This window comes from Mugil cephalus, chromosome 9 (assembly GCF_022458985.1).
Source record: "Mugil cephalus isolate CIBA_MC_2020 chromosome 9, CIBA_Mcephalus_1.1, whole genome shotgun sequence".
Lineage (NCBI taxonomy): Eukaryota > Metazoa > Chordata > Actinopteri > Mugiliformes > Mugilidae > Mugil > Mugil cephalus.
In genome coordinates, this window is record NC_061778.1 from 23,568,333 (window position 1) to 23,594,784 (window position 26,452).

General features: G+C 42.3%; 1 protein-coding gene across 2 annotated transcripts; it reads left to right on the forward strand.

Annotated features, from left to right (window-relative positions):
• The first annotated feature begins 771 nt into the window (after window positions 1-771).
• On the forward strand, window positions 772-26,435 carry vaspb (vasodilator stimulated phosphoprotein b). Of its 2 annotated transcripts, XM_047593779.1 has the most exons (14): window positions 777-1,328; window positions 14,991-15,162; window positions 17,907-18,087; window positions 19,024-19,090; window positions 20,813-20,916; window positions 21,709-21,965; window positions 22,157-22,281; window positions 22,494-22,545; window positions 22,700-22,727; window positions 22,833-22,872; window positions 23,084-23,140; window positions 23,705-23,774; window positions 24,858-24,915; window positions 25,015-26,435. In XM_047593779.1, the coding sequence occupies exons 1-14, from the start codon at window positions 1,324-1,326 to the stop codon at window positions 25,047-25,049; spliced, it is 1,251 nt and encodes a 416-aa protein (XP_047449735.1). In that variant the 5' UTR covers window positions 777-1,323; the 3' UTR covers window positions 25,050-26,435. The 2 variants fall into 2 exon arrangements, with proteins under 2 accessions (XP_047449736.1, XP_047449735.1); XM_047593780.1 differs by lacking the exon at window positions 23,084-23,140 and having other exon boundaries at window positions 772-1,328.
• Window positions 26,436-26,452: the final 17 nt, after the last annotated feature.

The following is a 26,452-nucleotide window of genomic DNA, read 5'->3' on the forward strand; positions in this document are numbered from 1 at the left end:
GGTTTCATATCACCATAGATCTTATAGTCAGGATTTGGCAGCCTTCGTGTTAGGTTTTATGTCTGTGACTCTTTATTGTGGCTATTATTGTGCATTACGTCGTGATATTGGCTTTGGAAGCACATGAGGCTGTAAACATATTTACAGAACTAGGTCATGCATTCAAGCAGGTTAACGTTCTAAAGTTCAGTAAGAAGAGGAAGAAGCACTGTGCGTGATGTTTGTCTAGGGTTTGCCTGTTCTTACTTGTTCTTGACAAATGAGTTATCTCCCATGCCTTCTGAATGTACTAGATTCTGGATATAACCCTCATGTTTTTGCTAGACTTTCGTGTTATAGCTATTTTCTTTTCTTTTCTTTTTGTGTGAAGATGTTAACATAGCATGGTGAAACTTAGGCGGCCCTTTGTGACACGTCACGTAATTTTAGCTGCATATAAATGCATAATTTGTTGAAGAATATACTTGAGGTGAAACTTGTTAACTGTTAAACGATATGCATTTTTTTATATAAAAAATACTCACACCGTAATAATAAGACGTAAATTATACATTTTATTAGTAACAAGGAACTAGAGCGCTCATATACTGTGATGTGCTGTGATTAATATTATTTAATATTATGGTCCTTCACTTAGCAACCCTCCATCGTCAGTGGTTACAATGTTGTAGCTGACTGACGTAGCTAAATCACAGGCAACGAAATTCACGCTCAGTCTCTCCCAAATAGATTTTTTCGAGGCGCACTTGAACGCATCGGTGGATCGCAGCCTATTTTGAAGCTGGCGGGTTGGGCTCAATGGTTGGCCAGAGCTAGACTCCAGACATTTACACGGTCCTACCGAGGGACAGAGGGAGGCAGACAAGCCCAGCGCCAGGCTGTGTGTCCGCAAACAGTCCGGGAAACAAGCTGAGAGTGCGAGGGGAGAAGTTTCCAGGTGTAGCCTCTTCTTCTTGTCGCCTTCCCTTCTTCGCCTCTCAAGAAAGCAGTGTGTGTGGGATAGTGATTGGAGTTGACAAGCCCGCTCCACTACTGTATCTACTCCCTCCTCCTCTTCCTCCTCCTCCTCCTCCTCTTTGCTCCCGCTCCTCACAACCAGGAAATCGTCGAGGTGTGCTTCTTTATCCCGCTTGTGGCGACCCCGTTTTCGGGAGTAGATGCGTTATTTTTTTCCTCAAAATTTTTGGTCGTCCTTTTTTTTTTTTTTTTTTTTAAAGAAAATAAATAAAACAATTCATTAAGTGTGACCTTTTAAGCCAGCCTTCGCCTCTTGAAGTCAGCCGAAGTTGCCTACGAGCAGAGGAGCTCCACTCTGGCCGAACAATGAGGTGGGTAAAGCGGCTCAAATCCCTTCGTGTTCATTGTGTTTTCAGGCTACATTTTGTGTTTCGGCCGGTGGTTTCACAAAGGCGACGGTTGAGTCCCGAGCCCGTGCGCTCTCTCCAGAGTCTGCCTAATTGTTGTAACGCGCCAGATAGTAGTTTTCATTCGCAGGATAATTGTTTATCGTAGACGTTTCGACTCCATACGGTGTAGTTTGCTTTTGCGAGCTTTGCCTCACAAAGTAACCCGGCAGTCCTACCTGTTCAAATGCGGGTGCCTTAAAGATACGTTCGCGAGTAGGGGTAGTTGAACAGGTCAGATGACAACATACTTTTGTATCTGTTTCACATACTCGGTGTTGGCTGCCTGTCTGTTTTGCATGGTTTCCTCTGTTGTGAATGAAACCACAAAATACAGTGGGATAAGCTGGACAACGGTGCATTCATGTCTAAGGTCAGAGGTCAGGTTAATTTATTGGGCAGGAAAAGGGGGTTCGGGGTCTTGCTCAAAGGCACTTCATTTGGGTGGGTACATGCCTTTTTTTAAAAGGGGGGCTGCACAATAACTACTCCCCCCCCCCACACACACACACACAAAAAAAAAAATGCATGTGCAGTTTATGTGGTGTCATGCATTCCACAGGCATTAAACCTGGTTGTGCTATTTCTCCTTCCTATGACACTGCAATGGTTTTGCACTGCAAAAAAAAAAAAAAATTGCAGTGTGGAAAGGTCGTGTCCACAAATTCCATGTCTTGTCAGAGCCTGTGGAGTTGGCAGTTACATGCTTTGAAGCTGCCTGGCTGGGCCTGGGCCTGGGACTGGGACCCCCCCCCCCCCCTCCCCTCCCCTCTTTCTGATTTAGGCAACACTTCTAACCAGAGAACAGCTCTGGTCCTTTTTAAAGCTCGGCAGTTATTCTGCTAAGTGTGAGGTGTCATGGTTGTGCAGCGCTGATAACCTGAGTGACTAGTTCTTTATCTCAAACCTACTGCGCTGCCCTTTCTGTAACAATATACCTCAGCTCTGGCGCATGGGTTGGTCCGGGCTTTGTGTTTGTTCTGCACATATTTGCGCCTGGTAACTCTGATTGCAACAGGAACTGGTGGCACCTGAGCTGTCTGAAGTCCCGTCACACCAGTGCATTAAAAACATACCCCTCTAATGAGGCTGTTAATTAGGTTAATGCAACAATTGGCAGAGATTAACAGATTACTTTCTATAACACGCCGTCTAAAGCGAAGTTCAGCTAATAAGACAATACTAACAATAGAGTTAGTAGAAGAAATGTATCATTATCTTGATAAACTTGAAGTCGTCGTATAATCATTACTGTTAGGTCCACAGCGCCATGACAACAGACTGTCCTGCCACCATTGTGCATCATAAAATGATTATCTGTCGTACAATGGCGTAAGCATACTGCTTTAGAGCCGTATAGCTCTGCTGCAATTGTTCCTTAACCATAAACTGTGGCAGCAGCTAGACGCACAACACAACGCACCCACAGTGCAGATCGAGATCAAGAGATTTTGTTGAGTTTTTGTCTCCTAGGGAGGTAACAGCTGGCTTAATGGTTGTAGTTCCTACTCTAAAAGGATATCGCTTTGTCTGGCCTTCCGTTGAAGCCCCAACAGTTCGTGTCACCTTGTATAATAGGTAACGGCTGGTATGCCGCTCCACTCATGTTCATTGTCATTTGTCGCTGTGGAATGTAAATGTTGACACAGAAGGGCATTCACTTGGTCAAAAGTTTAACAATTGGCCCAGTTGAGAAAACTTTTGAGCAAAGCATCCAGACTTAGGGCTGGTGTTTCAGTTTTTTTTTTTTACAGTGTTACCTCTACGGCCTTCAAACTTGTTGTTGACTTTTCAGAGTTTCAGTGGTCAGATCCACAGCTTTGACTTTCTTTTTTTTTTATTTCCGCGTTCTTTTCCCGTCGAACAATAACACAGCCTATGTTTAGATAACTGTGTCAGCATTTCAGAACGTCTTATCCTTGGGCTAGGTGGCACAGGAAGTGGATTCATCTGCGTCGTGATTCGCTGTTATTGTCAGTGACTACCGTCTCCCATTGTGACTCACTGGCTGGGTCTCTGATTGAAAGAGATGTCCCATCTGACTCTGGCAGTATGGCTGCCTCAGGGGCAGGGATGAACACGTGTGATCATACATACAGATGGGTGTAATGCATTTGATTAACACGCTGTCTGCAGTCTGACTAGCTTCCTGAGATCCGTTTAGAAGCTCAGCATGCGAGAAAGTGATGCCAAACAGGGCTCCTCTGTTCTTCGCATACTCTGTCATGAGCTTGTTATTGATCAGTCTTAAAAGCAGGCAAATGGCCTCCCCCTCAGTCTCCTTTGTGTCTTGACTCAAGCATTTTCCTCCTCTGGTAGTCACTAGAAAGGAATGCAGCTTTTAACTGTGAACTCTGCAGTTTTGCTGTCATCTTCCTCCGTTAAAACGTTCTCCTTGAGTCCGTGTCCCAACAGGCCAGTAGCTGTTATTTAAGGCATTTAGAAATATTATTGCATGTGTCCATGTAAGGAAGACAAAACTCTCTGGGGTTGCAACAGCGGCGCCCTCCCGCCACGGTGTTGTGTAATGTTCATGTGTGGGTCTGGTGCGTTGGGATGATTTGATTTTTCGTGTCTCCACTTGTCGTCCTAATTCCCTTGCACAGTCAGATTTTTCTTTTGAAGTCTGATATCAGCGGGGAAAGGACTTTCAGTGCAATCTGTGTCACTCTCACAAATGTGTCTTACAGCTCAAAAATGTAACTTTCATGTTGTGCGCTTTTATGTTCACTCAGATTTGATTTGTGCGCTGATATTGTTCAGTTAGAGCTTTGCTCACCTGCATTGTCGTAACATTGGCGAGTTTCAGATTTGCCATTGCTGTTTATTTTCCAGCTGTACCTATACACTGGAAAGACTATTACTTTTTTTAATTGTGAGCATATGCAGCCTTCTAAAATCCATTTTTCAGCCACGGACCTCCTAGTATCCACACTTATCCTGCGCCCCAGAAGCAATCCCCGTTTGATCTAATTGGGGTGCGCTTGTGGGAATTCTTATCTATAAAAGATTACGAATAATGACTTTATTTCATGCATCATAAAGAGTTGCATGTTGATGTGCACTTCAAAAGACTCTTCAGTAGGTCGCTGTGCCGTGCAGTCGGTGTGACAGTGTGTCTAAATGATCTTAGCCCGCGTTGCGCTCTCCATTATTAAAATGGCCCTGCCTGGTGAGTTTGCCTCCCACAACACCCAATCACCGCGACCCCCTTCCCCTGAAACAATTTACCCCTCTTGGTCCTCCCACCTCTCGCACTCATAAATAGGCCATTATGCCAGCCTTTGCCTCTTGGATTAGACGCTTTGCTACAGGAGTTGCTCAACATACAAACTCCTCTATTGTCTACTTTGTGGCAAATCCAGTTTCCTTGGTGGTGTCAGATGCTTTGCTTCTTTAATTGTGCCTCTGTTTGGTTGTGTTCCCCCTACCCTGTGTGTTAGTGATTTCTTTCCCATACTAATTAGTAGTACATTTGATAAAGTAACATGCATACAATCTTCTAAACCGGAGAATTTAACTGAGCGGCTGTGATCGTTTAAATCATCTGATTGTTGTTTCAGATCCTGCTCATGAGTCATTTAGGTGCTACTGGTCAAGCTGTTTTTGTTTAAGATGAATACCAATTGTTTTTTGGAGACTGATCATTGTGCAAATGCACATTATCATGGCCGCCGCAAAGGAAACTATCTTTGTTAGCTGGTCTTTAAACCAGGTAGAGTATTTTCTAGGCTTTTGAATTTCATTATGGGGTGTGTTTTAACCGACGCCTGAATAAATAATACATCAGATGGATAATCTTGCAACCAATCAGATGTATTTTATTGTAAGTCAGCTCCATGGTTGATGCGTATGGCGAAGTCGCTGTTTTTCTTGTGTGCGTCATCTCATAAAGCCTGCCCCACACAATTTCATAGGCTTTGCCGGCATAATCACTTCCCAGCAGAGTAACCCGACCAAGTGGGGCTAACTTCCAGGATAAGTATTTTCAGCTTTATCGTGAATTCCAACTTGGTTTGATTTAATCTAGCCTGCTGTTTATGCCCGTAGATACCTAGTTGGCATTAAAACTATTAGGTGGGGTTAGAGTTAGGGCTGCAGTGTTGCTGTTCTTTCTCATTTAGTAAATAAGCTGAAATAAAAAAAAAAAATACATTTTTATCATTGATTAATTTTAGTAATATATTCAGAAACGCGTCCAAATCAGTTCAGCAGTTCAAAATGTGAGGAGTTATTGCTCTTCTTTCTCATGTAAGTAGTTGTTACGAAGAACAGTACCCAACATTGACCCAAAGACCACACACACACACACACACACACACACACACACACACACACACACACACACACACACACACACACATTTGTTTGTTGATAAAAGAATCTCTTGCAGGTAAAGAAAACTAGTAGCTGGTACTTCTACTATTTAAAAATTACAGGTGTGAAGTCTCATTCTCTCAGACCAACAAGTTAATACGTCAGCCTTTAGAGTTCACTGGGAACCAGGACAGAGGAAGTACCAAAAGAAGGATCAATTACTATCATTAAAAGAAAACCAAAAAAGACTGAATAGAGTTATGTTCACTTCTAACTTGGAGTGGAAATGAGGCTTTTGGAGAACTTGAACGGTTCTTCATATTATCTGAGCTCTTTCAGTATCTTCTATCTCTTCATGAAGCTCCAGTCTGACTTTAGACCAGTTCTTCATGACCATGGCTACTTGTTTTGAGTCATCAAGTTTTAAAACTTTGCACAACAAAGTATGTGCATAATCTATAAATACATCTCAGATGTGGCTGACCGACCAGATAATAATATGTCTATGGGCGTTTGAGGGTTTTTTCATACCATCTCATTCTGATTCATGGAGCAGTTGATACAACACTGTTACACAGTTGAATCTAATCTCAGCGTGATTCATGTTCACAGGGCAAATGAGACAGTATTCTCTCGCAAACAGTTTTATGATTGGTCATAATTTTGCAGAAAACTTTCAAATGGAGTCTGGGCACGGACATGATTTGCTGTTATGTGGTTTCTGAAGGTCTGTCCGTGTTTTGTACATGAACATGTTCATTTTGATGAAGCATCAAGGCCTTGTGTAAGAAAAAATATATTTCTGTGCATATGACGAAAAGACCCACTGCTTCTTCTTCACCAGATAACACAGATGCTGCCAGATAACACTGTTGGGTGCGCACTCTTCCAAAGAAGTCATCTTCGTGGTTATGTAATTATATGGTAGTCATTTCAGTTCATGGCCAATGTGTGTTCACACTGCAAATGAACCACTCTCTCTCACTGGGCTCAGCTCAATGTGTTTTTTTTCCAGAACGAAAGACCGACTGCTGTGTTCACAGCAGCCCAAATGAACCAGCCTGAGGTTTCAGGACAAAAACCTAGGCATGAAAGCACCTTCAATTTTTTACATTTTAGTGCGAGTTCTCTTTTGTCAAAGGTCTACGAATCTTCAGTGGGAAATCGAGCAGTTCAAACAGTGGCCGCACAAAGATACAGACACAACTACACGCCCTGTGGTCTTCTCTGCAGTAGCCCAACGGAGTGACATCATTCCGGCTGATGGCGAGTCTGGGTCTAACGCTGTAGTGAAACCAAAGCTTGTTGTGGGCAGAAACTCTGTTGTGATATACTGTACGGTCAGCACTGCTAATGGGCGTAAAGATACAGAGGGTTCATCAGGAGTCCACGGCCTAATGGAGCATAATGGACGCCAGTTAGTATAAAAACAGCTTTATACCATCAGTCATTTGAGACGTTGCAGTCGTTCAGGTCCCTGGATCTCAACGTCACTTATCAGAGATGATGGTGATTTCTGACAGAGGCTGCATTAGATAGAACAGTTTAGGAGGAAACCCAGTACGCCGCAGCTTCCTTACATTAACATTAGGCACCACTTGTACTTTGTGTAGTAAGGAGGGATAACATTCTCCCTGGCCAGTTTATATCCGTTTGTTGCTGCTGTTTAGTAGCCAACCGTTTGCTGCACGACTGCCTTTTTTTGTGCATGAGCAGTGATGAGCATGATATTGTTTACTGAAATGTCATCTTTGCGGTCCTGTTTGGACATGAGGCTGCTCTTCGTAGATGGGAAATTTTAAGTTGAGGATCAAGATTTAGAGGTCCGACTCGTTGTAAATAGACTCTCATTTTGTCGTCCGTTGAAGTAGTTAAAGCCGATGTTTAGTTATGGGTGAATATTGGCCTTAATGCTGCTTGTTGTGTTTGGCTTGGAGTCAGTAGTAAGAGTTATTATCTCTGTGTAAAGTAGTCTGGGTGCAAAAGCCATCGATTGACCAGTTTTTAAGCAAATAACGTGTCTGACGTTTATTGGCACGAGAATACAGATCTAAGAGGAACTTCATAAATTCTCAACTGGTGCTGCTTACGAGTAGATAGAGTGTGAGTCGGCAAAAAAAAAGTCCAAAGTGGACTAATGTTAGGTCAAAGTCTGTGCGCCCCTGCCACGAGTTTAATCAGAAGCAGGAAGTTTGAATTAGGTGTTGCCTCATTCCTTTTCTCAACTTCGGTCCTAAAGTTGTGAAAAAGAGTCATCTCCTCTTCAAAGCGAAGGAAAGGGGCGTACAAGTCAGGACATTTAAGAAGCGGAGAAGAAGCCCTGCCTCCTCCTCAGTCGAGGAGGATATGCTCCAACCTGTAAAAGGAATGGAGTTCTCAGCGAGGAGGACAGAGGTGAGATGGTTCCAAATAAGGGCATCGAGTGTGCCAGTCGTGTTTCCCCATGTGTACACACATACACACACCGTCCACTGCCTCAGGAGCAGGAAGGAATTCATCTCAACTACTGAAGTGGTCAGACAACGAAGTGAAGGTTTTTTTTATTTTTTTTTTATTTTGGCTTTAACGTCTATTCAGCTTTTCCACAGTGCTCAATAGACGATGAGTCAGCTCTCTGAGAATGCTGAGGGGTTTTCTTAGTAGAGGAGCTTCAGCTGAAAGTGTCTCACAGTGTTCAGACAAACCTATGGCGAAGAGGAGTTTAAGAATAGCTGAGGCGGCCTGGATGCCCGTTTCTGTTTGGCTGATTCATGGAGACGGAAAGCAGTAGCCTGCAGAAAGTGTGCGTCTATTTGTGTGTGTTTAGCAGCATGCTAGGACCTGTGGAGAAGAAACAGCTGCAAGGAAAAGGACAAAGAAAGACCCCAGAAGAAAGATTTTTTTTTCTCCCCAAAGTTGTAAGCAATCAAATAAAGCCTCAAACTAACACTGATTTCAAAGCAGATGCTGATTTAAAGTCATTGCAATAACAACATTAGCTGACACAAGTCTTATTTTTCTGCTTTGCTGTCCTTTTTAAAAAAATGTTCAGCAAAAATGTCTTCCCATTTGTGAATAACGACGTCAGAATGCTCCTAAAAATGGTTTTCCTTTGTGCGAGAATTACCCTCGTTAATATTCCTCATCCTTGTATTTGGTGGTTGAAAAGAAGCCGCGTCAAAGGGAAGTTCCCTCAGTCTGGACATGGAGCTATCCATTAATGTTTATGAGGCTGTTGTATCTCACTGTACAACAGAAACTGTACTTTGTAGTTTGAAAGCTTATCTTGGATAGTCAACTGAACTGTGGTCTCAGTGTGTAATGTAGTTCAGAGTCATGTGGGCCCAGCTGAACATCAGTGCCTGGATGTAGCCTTAGGGTGACATGGGGACTGTGTGCTGTCAGATGACCAGGCTCGGCGCCAGAAGGCTATTGTTTGGGCTCCCCTCTTTCCCAGTCAGCATGAGAGGTCAAGCACTTCACCACCATCATGACCTCAGTTCAGGGAGTTTAATATGGACTTTATTTAACCCAGTTTACTGTCATGATTGCTATTTCCTACTTTTTTTTCCCTTATTTAACTTATTTGCTAAATACCAGATTATATTCTCTTGCCACACAAAGCCTGGACTTTAGATGATTGTGTACAGAGTTGCATTGACGCACTGGCACATCCTAGGTATCCCCATCCCCATTCACCTTTAACGCTTCCTTTTCTCACTTCTGTCTACAACCGTGGACTATCTGAAACACGACTCTGTTCCTTTCTTGCGTCAACCATTCAGGTATTGCGATGGTGAGGGAAAGTTTCAGTCCATGTTTATGAATGAGTGCTTGTTATATACTGTTTATATATCAGCCGTACCGCATTCTAATCTCATGAGCTCAAGGTTTTTATCCTGGAAGCCAGCCCAGTTCCCTTCCCATAATGTGTCTGAACGGAACAACTTCAGATAGATATTCCCCTTCTGAGGACTTGGTGTGACGTAGTAACACATGTCACCTGAGCACGGTGACTTGATTTTGAGTTGAGAGAAGCACAAGATTCACCTGTTACGTCTACGGTGAAAAGATATTTTGCATAAGAACAAACAATTACTTTGATTAGCAAAGCAGGTTCACATAATATGTTGCTCTGATTGATTGGAGGACTGTCGAACTGGGTGTACAAGTATTTATTCTCCCAATAATGAAATCCAAATAACCTTGTTGAAGTTGAATATCATAACCTTCATGAAGCTAAGATTTAATGCAAGCAGGTGCATTTTCTCGGTACTCAAAACAATATTTAGTAAATATTTTTTAGTGGGGGATAATATTTAAAAAAGAAAAAGTAATCAGTAGAGGAAATCGCATGTAAAACGTTCTACCGCTTTGACACCTTTTCGAAGTGTCAAAGTATTTTTCTTGTGAAAAGTACTAGCTGCCAAGATGAGTGAGGAAGCAGTGTGGTTACATGCAGACATTAGGTGACTTTTTTTTTTTGGTCATTGTCTAGTTTCAGTGTTCAGGTAGAGAAGAATATAAGTAATGCTGCCGTCTAAAGTTTTCTGACGTTGACGTGACACCTGTTTCTCATTGTATGTTTCATATCTTGCTGTGAGTTGTGTGTGAATCATTTGTTGAAGCTGTGGAAAGATGATTGTATTGAAGCATGTGAGTTCTCAGCAGGTTCGCCACAAAGATAGACACTTACTCCTGAGGGCAAGAATAACTCGGAAAGCCTGCACAGCATTAAAAAAATGATATTTGGCTGTGGCTGTGAGGGGGAGCAGGCTTTTCATGCGCTGGTATTTGGAGCTCCTGTACAAGAATAACCTGATGATTCGGGATGGACAGTGATCCTGGGATGGATACAGAGACAAACTATTAGTCCTCGGGTCTAGATATGACATACGGTAGCTACATAGCAATGTCTAGACACTGTCTGTATCTGATCTATGTCATTATTATGGCTCATAGGATAAATTGTGTTCTTCAGCTCTGGCCTGGTCTACTTATCCTGTCCCTGTATATACTGCAGTGTTATGTAACATAAAGCTTAGCAAACATACCACCAAGAGGCATCTCTGTACAGATTTTATACTTGATTTGGAGAAAACAAAGTATGACAGAGGAGCCTGGTGGGAGGGTCAGGTAAGAGGAGGGGTTGGAGACAGAGCCACTGGGCCTGACTGTACTTGCCAGCACGTTTGGAGAAAAGCTCTGAGAGCACAGCCTTATACAGACATTTCCAAGGGAGCATGTGCCCGAGCCGTGCGCTGTGATTTCCTGTTAACCCCTCACTGACCGGTAGGACCAAACCACAGTGTGATGAGGAACTCACTCTGCCTGTGATAAGTGAAGACAGATTAGGTTTGAGCTGAGTTAAATGAGCCGTCTTCCCACCTCCCCAACGCGCATTTCCTTTGCTGAAGTTGTATTGAACAAGGTCGATGGCTGAAATCCCTCCCAGAGAATCAGCCGGTGACCTATCTGTGCTTAAGAGAAAACCTCTTAAGTCAACCGGTCACTTGGCCAGCTTGACTGTGCAGCCAGCTTCAGCCTCACTTGTGGACTGGTGGTCTTTGTTGGAGGGAGGACAGGAATAGATTGTTTATGGCCGCGCCTGTCGTTGATTTATACCAGCGCTAAAACACAGTCCAGTCAAACCCAGCCACGAGCCCCCTGCAGCCTGTTAATACCCGAGGGACTGGGTGAACACTAACACATGTGTTGGCAGGTTGACAGGTGGAAGTGTGTGTGTTTGTGTGTGTGTGTGTGTGTGTGTGTGTGCCACACAAGCTTTTAGAGTCTCAGTGTCCGTAGTTCTATCAATAATGCAGCTGCTCACTCTCAGTCTCACTCCTGAGCCCTTGCTTTCTCTGCCATTAAATATGCATCTGTTTCCCAGTCCGAAGTCTCCGTCCCCTCCCAGTTCCCATAAGCCCCCTCTGCCCTCAACAGCCTGCTCGATGCACATGAGCTCAGAGATCACTGCAACACTGATTTTAATGTATCCAGCTGTAGGTGGTTTTAACCTGCTTCAAGTGACCAGTCCTTCATACTGAAGCATTTAAGGTGACAGTGAAGTCTTGGACCGTATACTTTTGTTATATTCTATAAAACAATTATACACCGAGCAACCACAACATTAAACCACTGACAGGAGTAGTGAATAACATTGTCCTTCTTTTTGGTAATACAGGGTTCTGCTGGTACCTCACATTCATGTTACTTAGACATGTGCCACCCACCTACACCAGACCAGACACCCCCACCCCATATCAATGACACTACTTGATGGCAGCAGTCATCCCCAGCAGGATGCAGCCTGACACAGACACACACACAACGTTCTGTTGCCAGACACCACAGGACGCCCCCAGAAAACCCATGTCCACTCTCTGATGAGTCACAACTGTTTCAGAGGCACAAGGGAGACCTACACAATGTTAGGACGGTGGTCATAATGTTATGACTGATCATACATATGTGTGGTAAACATTATTGATTAAGACCCCATGAGGCGTATTTACCATCTGTTTGGTGAAGACAGAGTCGCAACCCTGATATTTGTTTTTCTTTGCCTGAAGTTAGAATGTAATGAGCAATAAGCAAATGTTGAACAGATAAAATGGAGATATACCAATGAAGAGTTTAAGAAAAACTCGATATTGTTTCAGAAGTTTTTTCTAAATAGTAAATGGAAGTAAAGTGAATGTGATCTTTAAACGTTGTTACTATGTAACAAATTACCAGCAGGCAAAGACATGCAAAAGTCATTATGAAATGCTGGACCAACATTCTTTATGGGTATATTATTATTGTAAGACATGTGCCAAATAACACAATCACAGGAAGGTGTTCTTGACGTTTACATAATGCTCTCTTTTGTGTTGGTAAACCCAAAATCTGACATGTTGTGTTCTGAGCCACTCACAGACAGAATGAGTTTAAGTCCCTGTTCCTTGAAATAATCCTGTTTTTATTAGTATCTTTAGATCTGAACATTTGAATATATCCTCGTTGGAGAAAAGCCAACATCCTAAATTAGACATCAATGCCCATTTCTTTGCTCACTATGCTCTGCTCTCTTTCATTTGTCTGTGATGCCTTGATGCCATATTCAGTTACTGGGAACTGACTTTAAATGTGATGAAGTTGTAGGAGAAATGTAGTATCATTGCGTGTGTGTGGGTTTGTGTCCGTGCATCGATTGTTTCAGGCCGGAGCCGTCCTTATTAGGCAGTGTGGGCAGCAGGAAGTGGGTTGTGGCTTTGTTGCTGTGTCACAGGAAGCAGCAGATTGTATCACGGGTGGGACAGATGGAGGGAGAAGTGGAAGAGATGGATTAGGAGACTGTAGAGAGAGCATGGGGGTCGAGTAAGGAGAGGAGGGGGAGGAATGGTAAAAATTGGAGTTGTCAGTCAGCCACCTTTGTTCCCGTGTTTGTCCTCCTGCGTCTAATTTGTCCCTATTGACTTTGTGCTTGTCTGATGCTTGTTTAGAAAACGCTTGCTCTTATTGTCTGTTGTTGCAACTGCGACCTCCCGCACATTGACATTAACTCTTTTAGATTATTAAACTGACTGCAATAATAAATCATTAAAACAAGTCTTCATTTTAAGATAAATGTCAGATAATTTTGAAATGCAAACGTATGAGCGAACTCCACAGCCTCATCGCTGCCAAAACTGCAGCCTGAATACCTGAATGATGTGTAACTGTGTGCATTCTGCCTGCACGGACCTATAAATAAATGTTTTGTCAGTGATCTCAGAGCACATGTGGCACATGTTTTCTCACAAAGCGTGTGGAGGTGGAGGTTGATGTAGAGCAGGTGGAAGATTCCAGGCCTCATCTGTTTGGCCGTGCTCGGCGCAGCTTCCTGTCTTTGTCAGCCTCCATTGTTGTCTCACCTTCCATCTCGTTTAGGATCGAACTAATCTCTCTTTCTCTGCGCAGAAATCCACACTTTTTTTGTTTGTTTTTTTCACATGCGCTCCATCTTCTTCTCTTTTCTACTCCTCCGTTTCTCCAGTTGTACTCTTAACACACATGCTTCAGTTTCACAATTATTATCTGGTACTTGTGGCAGGAGATTACTTCATCTATCCAAGTTCGGTGCACTTTACCGTTGCATCTTGCCAGACAGTATCTGAAGTTCAGGCAAATATACCTGGTTGTGAGTCGGGTGTAGTTTGTGTTGGGTTTATCCTAGCACACATTCAGACGAGCAGTGCCGTTCCCTCGTTGATTAGTCAAACCGACTGTTGCCATGTCTGGGAGGCCTGGCTCTCATCTCTAAAGAGGTTTTGTTTATAACTGAGTGTTTTTCATTCATTTGTCCTTCCGGTGTCTTCAGTTCCCCCTCTCCTCCGCTTCTGTTTGTTTCTTCCTCTCCAGCTGCAGTCCACATTGCACGCTACACAAAACAACCTCATCCAGTTTAAATGTTAAATGGTGAGGTTGCATTATATGAATTTGCCTATAATCTTTTTTTAGATACAAATAGTGTGTAAATGGATAGAAGTATAGTTCTGCAAATTCAGAATGGTTAACAGTAAAAAGCTGCTTGCCATGAAAACTACTATCTTATCTATAAAACTGCCAAGTGTTGTTCCTGGGTGAGTTTGAGGCGTTTCCTCATTCCATTTGAAACACTCCGTGGCATCGGTTGCTTCTCTCGCGTTTGATTTGTTTTTAACCCTTTGATCATCCGAATTAAAAGCAGAAACAAATCTATGCACATCAGTTTTTGAACCCACATATGCAGTGGACCTGCTGTCACCATCCTGCACATTGTGTTATCGTGCAGAATCTACCCTATGTACGATACCTGCAGTACAATCACAAAACTATTTTTCAGGGTTTTCGGTATCGTCTTGTATTTACTCCTGTCTGTGGTGTCCTTATATACAGTTATGAAGATGTGTTATCAGTTACACAGTGGAATTTAGTGACTGTCATTAGAATAATAAATGACCTATATTAGTTGTGGCTCATTGTTCACAACAATGAGTCATACCATACTCGGCTTAGGTTACACTCAATTTCCACACGACATTGTGGTTTAATTGTTGTGGTTATATTTTTCATTTGTAGTTTATATGAAGTACATGCTTTACACAAAAGCTTTTTTCCTGCGTTTTCAGGGTTACATTTGTTGTGCAGGCCTGGATGAACAAATTTATAAGAATTCTAACTAGCAATGTGATTTCTAGTAAAAGGTTTTACATACCAATCAGTATCCTCGCACTCTCAACACTCAACCTCACCAGTCTGTGAAATTTGTCTCCTGTCTTCCAGTGAGTCGAGTATTTGCCAGGCTCGGGCCACTGTGATGATCTATGATGATGGCAATAAGAAGTGGCTTCCTGCAGGCGCTGGACCCCAGGCCTTCAGCAGAGTGCAGATCTATCACAACCCCACCAACAATGCCTTCAGGATAGTGGGACGCAAGATGCAGACAGACCAGCAGGTACATCTGGTTATATGTGTTTGGAGTGTGCATGTGTGTTTGATGTTCCTCTGGAAGTTCAAGTCATGTGAGGTTCACCTGTGTTTCCTAAAGAAGGATATCCATACACGTTAATACTGGCACACAGTAATGCTGGAGATTGTGATTGTATGCAAGATATTATTTGTGTTGTTTTCTGTGATGAATTTTGCTTAGCCTATTGCTTTCTCAGGCATCTTTAGATTTTAACTGATAAATTTATGTCATCAAGGATTGTTTAGCATTAAGACATTTGGCGCAAGATAAACTGACTCTGATGTCACAATCGACTAGTAACCTGCTGAGCTATTACACCAGTATTGTTTCACAATTTCATCTGAGGTAAGAATGGGTTTATTTCACTTAAGTTAAGTTTAAGCTCTGATGTTCCGAGAGGAAAATGTAATAGCACGAGGTGCGTATTTATGTAGTGTCCCGCCCACGCTCAGTGAGCGGTCAAATGGAATGTTTTAATTCTCTTGAGTCTTAGAAATTATTAAAACATTGATGATTGATAGACCGAGTTACGAACCAATGCCCAAGATGAGAAATGGATGTGATGAAAGTGAGCGGACAACAAAGCCAAGAGGGCTGACAGGACATCGCCTTGTTTTACATGGTCATCTAATCTGAACATCTAAACACACCTTCACTATTTAAATATTTTCCTCAACAACATGATTATTGGGAATGAATAAACTGTAGACCAACTAATCCCCATGGTTTTAGAGAGACCTGCTCTGTGGACTGTTTGTTGCTCTTCTCGGTTTCATTTATTACAATTCACACACGTTTACAAGCATGTGAAAAAAAACAAATTATTGTATTAATCCAACTCCAATTGGCCAATTTAAGTACCAGTACATGTAAACACGTTTCTCCGACTAATATCGGAGCTCTCCTTATCCAATTCAGACACCCAGATAATGAGATTGGAAATCGTTTTTCTCCGTCATGTATACGCCTTAAGCACATACACCACAACCACTGCTGGTGGAGGAAACACCTGAGGGATAGTGCACATCTTATCTGCACGTTATGTATGAGATTAACAAGCCGTACTGTTATCCATCTTGTTGTTTGAAATGCCAGTCTGCCACATGAACGATTCCATTATATCGTTCACTATATGACGCAACAGGTCAACTGGAAAAGGGGCCATATTAACCCGCTGAAAAGACACATGTCGCTACCTAATGTCTAGGAGCACGTAAACTGGGACATGGGCCGCATTGAGAAAGTCGAATTTTGAGCATAGCTCGATTAAGCTGTGCATGTAAACGCACTGACTGAGTCCTGCCACCTGCTAGTATGAAGAGTTACTTCCTGTCACGGAGGCACAGTACATACAGTACGGGCTAATGAGCAGTTAGCTGTACTGCTGTGTTCAAGTGCAACTTTTTGGTCTATATACAAGCGACTTGAGGCGATTGACTTAGATCTTGGTTTGGTGTCCTCGTGCTTGTAAATATTGAATCAATTTAAATGTCAATTAGCAAGCGATACACATTATCACTCTCACAATTAAAGCTTGTGTGCCGTGTAGTGTTCATTTTGATCATGACATTGGCATAGTGAAGAGGAGAATTGTCAAGCTATACCAATGCTAGAAAAGGAGAACAGAAAGGTTTCCTTATCGCCAGATTATGACTCACCAACAGATAAAGGTGAGCAGATAAAAAAAGTAGGGTGAACTGAGTTTGGGTGGGTCTATTCTTGACTACACCCTCTCCTTGCCTCAGCGTCTGTCTCCTTCTTTAAACATTCAGCACTCTGAAGTGTTCCCCAGAGACCGGTCTTAAAGTGGATGATGTTTCCTGTGAGATAGCTAACCCGTTCAACCATTTCCTGTGACAATTTAGGAAGGAGCGTGATACCCAGTAAGGGCTCTATATTTGTGTCTGATGGAGACATGCTGCTTGGTTTTAGGGTGGTGGTGGATGGGAGCAGCAGCGTGTATTTTATCTCTACTTCCTCATTTTCACCTTTCCTACATGTTCTTTTTCTGTCTGCATTTAACTACCTTTTTGTTTTTGTGACACTGTGTTATTTTGAAGTTGAGTTATGCTTCCTGGTGTGATTGGATGAACAGCGTTACAAGGACCTCCAGGAATTAAACTTGCAGTTGGAAAGACTTTCACTCGTGCTCCGTGTCTATCTTTATTCGTGGTGTATTTCTGGTCACACTCTCAGTCTACCTTGCCTTTTCAGCACGCGTTGCCCCCTATGATAGTCATCCTGACGGGGTCTCCTCTCCTCCCCTGAGCTCTGTGGAATCCAGAAGCTGTTAAACAAATAGTGAAACGTCACGTCAGCACATTCAGCCAACGCTCGAACCCAGAGTGTTTTTTTTCCCCTGGTTTATAGGCTTCACGCCACCTGCTGGGTGGAATAAAAACCAGGATGATCCATAAAACGTTAAAGCAGACGCCATCATTTGTGGCATGAGCTGGGATGTGGGTTTGTGTATTTTAGGTTTTGGTTGCAGTTTGCGGTTCTCTTATTAGTTTTTCCAGTTTCGTAGGGAAGATGCAGCTGCCAGAAGCTTTCCATTGTCCCTTCTCCTTTTACTACTGATGAGCGGGTTTAATATTTTAAAATGTGATATTTAGAACTGTCACCACATGTTTGAATACTTAAAAATCAGAACAGGGAGGTTTGGTTTTTACACCAGCTCTATCAAAGGGATTCTTGTTGCTCAGTCCTCTGTTGTCTCTCTCCTTCAGGTGGTTATAAACTGTCCAATCGTAAGAGGCCTCAAGTATAACCAGGCCACACCCAATTTTCACCAGTGGCGGGATGCACGACAGGTCTGGGGACTCAACTTTGGAAGCAAGGAGGATGCCACTCTTTTTGCCAATGGCATGGCCCATGCTCTTGATGTCCTCAACTCCATGTCAGACGCAGGTAAATTAATTCTGTCTAGACTCTTGTTACAGCATCTGTAGCTGGGTCAGGGAGCAGGATTCAGATGGAAACTTACACATTAGTTGCTTGGTATCTTAATGTGATGTTACTGTTCTCCAGTTACGTGTCCGAGCTCGACTTATTAATATATTCTGATTACTAGTTAAATTATTTAGTTAATGTTCCTGAATTTCACTCACAACATCACAGAACACTGACATATTTTGGTTGGATTTCCTGGGAAGTGCATCTAATTTGACAACGTGATTCACCAAGACTTTCACGCAAGAAAAACAAATTAGTGCGTGGAGGAAATAAGAAAACTGGAAAGGCCTTTCCTGTTGTGTCTGTGAAGAATACTCTTTGTTTTGTCTTATGTGTCTCTTTCTTTTATTTGTTTCGAGTGTTTTTTTTTTTTTTTTTTTTTGCTGTTTGTAGCCACCAGCATTTCAGTTGAGTCTGATCCTTTGGCTTAACTTGTGCTTCTGAACCGTAAAAGAAAAAACAAAAATACTGAAAAAGTACAGTGCTGTAAAAGCTTGATTAGTGTGCACCACCCATTTTTAGTTCTTCTGTGATATTGTTGTCCGTGGTCCACAGACTTTATGCACTGAGCGGCATCATAGAAAAGGTGTGTACATCCTTAAAAGCACAGTTGGATACAGCTCAGAGAGGGATTATTCAAGAGAAGTGAACTCACTAAGAACTACGTCACAAAAGCATTTTAAAACTAATCGTTGTTTATCACCCGTGGGAAAATGCATCTGGCAATGAAGGGAATTGTGTACAAATGCTATATCTGATCTTAAAGGGATATGCACTTACATGATGCATCTAGTCTCATCATATTGAATCCATTCACAGCACAATCCAATCCCCCCACAATTTCTATTTTTCATTAAGTTAAGTGTCTTTTTCTGGCTTGTGTTTTCGTAGGTTATGCTACACTCCCACGCCCTGTGTCAAATGGACCCTCTCCAGAAGAGCTTGAGCAACAGCGGAGGTATTGTCAGACTTCCACTAAATCCAATATACCTTGAATTCTCTATGCAAAACAGCTGGATTCTCATGTGGTTTGCAAGGATGCGATATCACACGACAGTACATCCTGCAATGCTTCAAGATACCTGCTTGCTACTGATCCACAGAGGTGGACCAATCAAATTCAAATCAAAACCAATCCAGTAGACCTGTGCACATTTCCCTTACAAAGTGGCAAGAATCATCTACCGACAACCTGAACCCTACTACACTGATAGCGTTGAAAGCTTCTCAGAGTTCAGTTTGTTGTGTATCCTCTTTGGTACTGGCTACTATGCGATAAGGTTTGTAGATCTAATTGGCATAAGGTAACATTGACAGACAGCGATGGACAAATGGTTAATGCAAATGCCTGTAAATTTGTTTTTTGAAAGGATGATTTCTTTGGAAACATTTTAATTTCATGTCCGGTTTAATTATAATACCCCTTTAGCCACATTACATATCTGTGCTTCATTCAACAAAAGTTTCCGTCTAGTAACCGGGCCAGATTTCTTCTAGGTTTAGTGCAAGAGATAAGCAATTTCAGTGTCAGTGTTAAATAGTTTGACCACTTTAGTGGCTGCACTGTACTGTGTGACGTCTGTGTTCTTAACAGAAGCTGGGTTTAGTTGCATAACAATCGATAGCATGTCAAGCTGTCTTGGCTTTGCAGTAGTCCAGTTGGCACAGTTCTGTCCACATGCATATGTAGAGGATTTGATGGCATTAGCCAGACACGCTAAACCCTCAGCCAGCCCCTGTAGGTTAAAGGTTAAAGAGGCAGCAAAGTGGGCGACTCTTGACATCGGCCCCACATTCTCTCGATCCATCTATCAGTTCCTTCAGCAAGTCTCATTGTGGTGACTCCATGCACGCCTGCATGGCCAACGCATTAACCTTTTAATCTCATTTAGACTAAAAGGCGATATACTGCACAGTCGGGGAGCATTTGTCATTGGCTGTAGAGACCGTCTGTCAAGCTGACCCATTCACTGCTGGAACATTGTGGCTTAGGGAGCTTGTAAAACCTTTTGCATAGATGCAGGTTGCGTGGATGTTCTTTCTATTAATTATATCTGATTTGTAATATCTGCTTGTATCAAATGTCCGTTAAAGAATGGCTGAATGAAAGACACAAACGTGACCTCCCCCACCCTTTACCGGGCGCACTGCCTAAGCTTTAAATCACAGCTGACTGTGTGTGTGAGTGTGTGTGTGTGTGTGAGAGACTGCATGTGTGGGGACCTGTGCATGAGTGTAAATGGTATGTGTGTTACTCTGTATACAGCTGTTGTGGATGGCAGATGTGTAGGGGGAGGAAGAAGCAAAATGAAGCAGCTAGAATTAAGCAGCCTCGCTCAGCTGTGGACTTTCCAGTGGTGGGCTAATCAGACGTGGTGAAATCCAGCACTCATCCTTTGTACAGAACTAAGTATATGGAATATAAACCCTGGCAGTTGCTCTGTGTACAAATGCCATATACTAATAATTAGACAGAATAATTCTATAACAATGGAGTGTGCATGAGTAATCCAATAATCTAAAGGTCTGGTGTTATTTATCATGTTTCATACTCTCTGTTTAATTTAATCTTAGCCTGTTTATAGAGGTTTATATTTTAAATGATGTGTTGTTTTAATCCACCGATTTGTTTTGAGCCTGTTTACATATGACTGTAACAGATGTGTTTGTTTGTACACAGGTTGGAGCAGCAGAGACTGGAACAGGAGCGACAGGAGAGAGAAAGACAAGAGCAAGAGCGGCAGGAAAGGGAGAGACAGGAGAGAGAAAGACAAACTGCTGCAGGTCAGGAAACACCTGGGACAGTCGAGATAACTGTGCAGTTCAGTCTTTGTAGCTTCCTCATATTTCAGTATCTTTATCAGGTAATCGTTCAACGGCAATTTGCTGTGAAATCATACAAACAACTTTATTCCATGCCAAATGGTGTGACATCTAAGTCAGACTTAGTGTGAATACAAGGGTGAGAAAATCTCTGACACTGCAACATTTGGTCCCTTAGAAATTTGACACAGGCTGTTTATGAGCTCAGAAGCTCTTTATTGAAATCTCTGTTTAGTATTTCATTACATTTTTTCCTTGATTGTCAACTGCCCTCATCTTACTGCCAAGTCATAGTTTCTGTAACTGCAGACAGAAATTGTATACAGGATGCTACGTAAATGTGTTATTACTTATTATTATTCAAACATATTCCAACACAGGAAAATACACAGTGCTCCTGTGGGTGTTTCTGAATGGTTGGTTGTGACTTTCCATGGTATTGCAGCTAGTTACACATGGTCAATGATTATTCTTGAGGTGTGACAGGAGTTACTGAATAGCCCGTAGCCAGTTATTTGTCAGTCTGTTCCAAGCAATCGTTTTGAATGGTGAATAATAAGGCTGTGAGTTGTGGTGACTCTCCTCATACAAACTCTTTCACAATTTGGGTGTGTAACGTCACTCACACCCTCACAGGTTTGTGTCAAAGAGATGCAGAAACATGAATTGTTTTTCCTCTGCATTATACAGTCACTGCTGTGCATCATGATTATTATCTTTGAATGATGGTCCTTCTCTGTTCTTTGTCTGTAGTCCATATTCCTCCAGCTCCACCCATGGCCCCTGGAGGCCCCGTTCCTCCACCTGCTCCTCCTCCACCCCCTGGCCCTCCCCCAGCTGCCGGCATCCCTCCCCCGCCAGGACCACCTCCCTCAGGTCCTCCACTTGCCCCGCCCCTTCCCTCTGGAGGAGGAGGAGGAGGAGGTGGAGGAGGAGGAGGAGAGGGCCTTGGTGGTGGTGGGGGCTTGGCAGCCGCCCTAGCAGGGGCTAAACTCCGCAAAGTATCCAAGGTGAGCATCAGTCACATTTTAGACTTTGTGATTTTGTCGGGACTGTTACTTTGCATCTGCTTTGGAAGGAAACATTCACATAACAGACAATCACTGAACCCAAATTATGTTCTTTATTGATCCAGTGCAGTTGCTCAGACTAGCAGACCTGAGATAACAGCATCTGTGTTTTTGTTGTTTGCTGCCCTCAGCAGGAGGATGGAGCCCCTGCAGCTCCACTAGGCAGAGCTGACTCCAGCCGCAGCAGCAACTCTTCCATCGGAGGAGGAGGAGGAGGTGGTTTGATGGGTGAGATGAGTGCTATCCTGGCGCGAAGGTGGGTGACACCACAGGCTTGCTGTCACATGAAATATCCAAGGCCCATAATATTTCTGTTATGTACTTTTAAAGCAATTCATGCCCTATTCAGTGCCCCCTATGGCCCATCTTTGAATAAGGATTTATATATATTTTTTCTTTACAAATGATTACAAAATACAAGTAATTTGAGAGTTCTCAGTCTGACCTGATTGATTCTCTTTACATCAGGAGAAAAGCTGCAGACACTGGAGAGAAGGTACCCTTGAAGACACAAGACAATGTAAGGGTTTGCTTTTTCATTGTTTTTAAGTAACACCAAAGAAACAAAATGTTTTAACAGATGACCAAACAGTGCACATGATGGATATCTTAAAAATAAAGAGAGGCTGAAGATGACTCACTATTAACAGAAGTCCTCGCTCTTGTCTATACAGGATGATTCAGAGTCTCAAGGTCAAAGTGGTGAGAACTGAACAATTTTATATGCTAGCATGCCACCTACGTTGCTTCTGATGTTCTAATACATGCAATGAAAATAAACAACTCCTGTTTTCTCTCTCATCTTAGAAACCCTGAGAAGACCCTGGGAGAAGTCATCCATGGTCAGGTAAATTTGGATGCAGTTCTTTCCATGCTGCTGCCATCAATAACATCCTGGTGTCACATGTTTAAACTCACCATACATCTAGCTCTCCATCAGTGTGTCTGTATTTTGGTGACCATTTGTGCTCACTTGTGGACAAATGTGCTTTCGTGCGTTCATTTTCACTCTAAGAGCAGAGTGTGTGTGTGTGTGTGTGTGTGTGTCTCACTAACAGGAATAACTCCATCCCCAAGAGCATGGACGCCTCGTCCTCATTGCCCCAAACTCCCAGGTATACATTCTGTTCCATTCACTCATGACCATAACTCTCTTGCTTTTCTTTCCCCCTTTGGCTAGCACAGCATCGCTGCTACCTGCGTGCTGGCTAGGGTAGCATATCTTACAGATGATAGCACCATCTAATGGATCAGAGAATGGTATGCACCCAAGGGACTTAGCTGAAACTGAATATTCAGGTGGAACCATGGCAGTGTGATTAATGCTTATTTGTACATCCGTTATCTGCCCTGGGGTTACTGCTGTCCTCTTGTGGTAAACTATACCACTCTCTGACGCTGTGTTTAATGGTTATCTATGAACTGTAGCTAAGACGTGTGTGAAGCTGCACTGGTTAAAATGTGGATCAGTTCCAACCTATACACACTATATATGTAAGAAAAAAAAATTTTTAATTTATTTTTATTTAATTGCTGGTATCCACAAAGTTGATAAATGATCCATTCACTGTTCCTTCATCCCTCTGAAACTACAGAGATAAGTCGACTTTGTAAAAGCATTTAATTTGTGTAATGCAAGTATAAAATACATAGTTTGTCTGTTTCTTTTCTTTGTACAGGGCAAAGAGCGTGAGCAGCAATAATGATGCAGGTGGAATGGATGACTCAGATTTAGAGAAAATGAAACAGGTGAGTTTCTCAGGAATCAAGTATTATCAGTTCTTGACTAAAAGCTGAACCCCAGTGAGTGTGATTATGTGCATTTGACCTTCTTATTGACTTCCTGTTGAACACACAACTTCTATGTATTTTTGTTTTTCCCACTAATTCTTATAATTAAGGGTCAATAAACGGAATTTACATGCAAGTATAACTTATTTTACAGTAGTTGCACAACTTGTGTAAAAATAATAGGAAAGAAGAAACAGTTATCTCTCACTTTGACCACATGAGATACCAGTGTGAGTGACAGCTCCTACAACAACACAACTCTGCTAGCTTAATGCAGCAACATCACCATAAAACCTTGAGATAGATTTATGCATCTGTGTCAGGTTGACACTGAAGTCACTGCAAAGACGATAGAATACCTTACGGTGTAGCCTTAGCTACACCTCCCCAGAAATGTAACATGTTGTGGCTTCATGGGCTGCGATCGATCTCGAATACCTTTTCCTTGCCCACGTCTCTCCGTGGCCAGACCTCCTGCCTTCCACACCCCATCTACTCAGACGTCTGTTTCTTTTCCACATTGCATAACTTGGTAAAAGTAAAGGCTGTTTATCAGCCAACTACAGCATGAGCCGTTTAGCTCTTAATGCTATTGTTTGTTATACAAAGCACTTGAACAGCCTATTTACGGAATAATCCAAGTATAAATGCTTACAGTGCTGTATGTGCAATATAAACCTTAAAAGCCTTTAAGGGGCCACATCCCACTTCTTGACTATAGATTTTGGTGACTTTTTTTTTTGTAGATTTCTTTATTGAATCTCATGTAGGCAAGAATCACTTTTTCTAAGAATAGCAGGGAATTGTGAACACTGCAGTCTCTTCTGTCCCAATACGGTAATAATAAAACCAGAATTCATCTACATCTACTGTATAGTGAGGTTGTATATTAGAAAAAAATCTGAATATACAGAGATTGACAGGAACCTGGTTACTTTAGTACGTGTAAACACATTCTCTGATAGCCCAAATAGGAGGAGTTTCCCTAAACCACTAGTATCAGTTCCGTCAAGACTGATTTGTTTACCATTTTGTTTGCAGGAGATCCTGGAGGAGGTGCGGAAAGAACTACAAAAAGTCAAAGAGGAAATTATTGGAGGTGGGATTATTTTGTTGTCTTTAAAATATCCTAAATGTGGTTTTGCTTCAGTATGCACTCTCAGCATGTAATGCTCGTTCCTCTCCTCTCCTTTCACAGCCTTTATTCAGGAGCTTCAGAAGAGAAGCACATAGTTCTGCTGCGTGTCAGGTGTATCAGAGGGATGTGATGGAGGCGGTTGAGGCCCGTTGGGACGTCTCCTCCACTGCGCCCTCTCATGTAGCCCAGGGATTTCTCTTTTTCTCCTACACATTTTCTCTTTTCTCTCTCTTACACAGACACATGTGAGCATACTTGCTTATTTGTACAACATGCATATTCACTTCATGTAAATGGTAACCCAGGGAAACTCCTCGCGCCGCCACCCGGCACTTTTGACGATCATTCAGCTATCGTTGTGGCGGTCATCCCATCTGTACCATCTCTCCCCCGTTCAGTCACCCCTCATGTCGTCTATGTGTTCGCTTCATCTTAAACCATTTCAGAGCACATAGCATCCAATTTTGTCATCATAATTACCCTCTGCAGAAATCCTTCTACTTGTGTCCTCTCCCTCCTGCTATCAGATGCACCATTTACTGATAGAGCAGTCTTCAGTATTCAGGGACGATGTATTAGTCATACTTTTTACTGTAATGGCAAGATGCTGGCATGCTGGGATCCTTTTTCCTCTCTTTCTCAGTTGGTTCGTAGCTTACGTCTATAATGGTAGTCCGGACGGAAATACACCAATAATCGAGGATGGATCAGGGAACTTATCTCCCTCACTACAGCAGCAGACCTCTATCAAGTGGACTTCGAGCCCCCGGCAAAGACTAAAAAACTAAAACAGCACAACACAAGCCTTCACTGCTGCAACACAGAGATGTTAGAGGAAGAGGAGATGAGCAAAGGGAATTTGATGGACAACCAGAGTGCTGTCAAAGAGGAGTGTGTTGTAGTTTTATGAGGTGTGAGAAATTTTTTCTCTTTGCATTGCACTTGTTCCAGAGGAAGTGTGTCTGTGTGCCACACTGCCTTGATATAGACTCTTCCCTCTCACTCAAAATGAGATATTGTTTGTTGGCTGGTGCATTGGTCCTACTGGACACTGTTTCGGCTCGTCGTTGTTCTCTTCCATTCTAGCTGTGTTTTTTTTTTTTTTTTTTTTTTTTTCTTTTCTAATTTTGAAACACGAAAAATGGCCATGATGAGGTCAATTAATTTGGCCATGACCAACTGCCTTGAAAATAAATAAATATATAAATATATATATATATAAGGAATAAATATATATTTGTTTTGAGGGAAATGTTAGCGAAAATGAAATGGTGTTTCTATTTTAATTGAAATGACTGGTGAATGGGGATTTCTTTTCTTTTTTTTCAATGATTGTTTTCTTATAAAATGTTATTTTGGGTTTACTGTTTCTTTTTTCTAATAGAGTCTAGGCTTTTTACACTGAAATATAAAGAAAACAGCTTAGAGACACTGGATTAGAAATGCCTTTATAGTCGAATACAGCTGCTTCTCGAAATGCATTGCTTTGTCTCGACTC

Bases quoted from the DNA above. Each gene is read 5' to 3' on its own strand.
- vaspb (XM_047593779.1), top strand. The intron at 18,088-19,023 runs GTAAATTAATTC...GTGTTTTCGTAG, and splicing joins CAACTCCATGTCAGACGCAG to GTTATGCTACACTCCCACGC. The intron at 23,775-24,857 runs GTGAGTTTCTCA...TTTTGTTTGCAG, and splicing joins ATTTAGAGAAAATGAAACAG to GAGATCCTGGAGGAGGTGCG.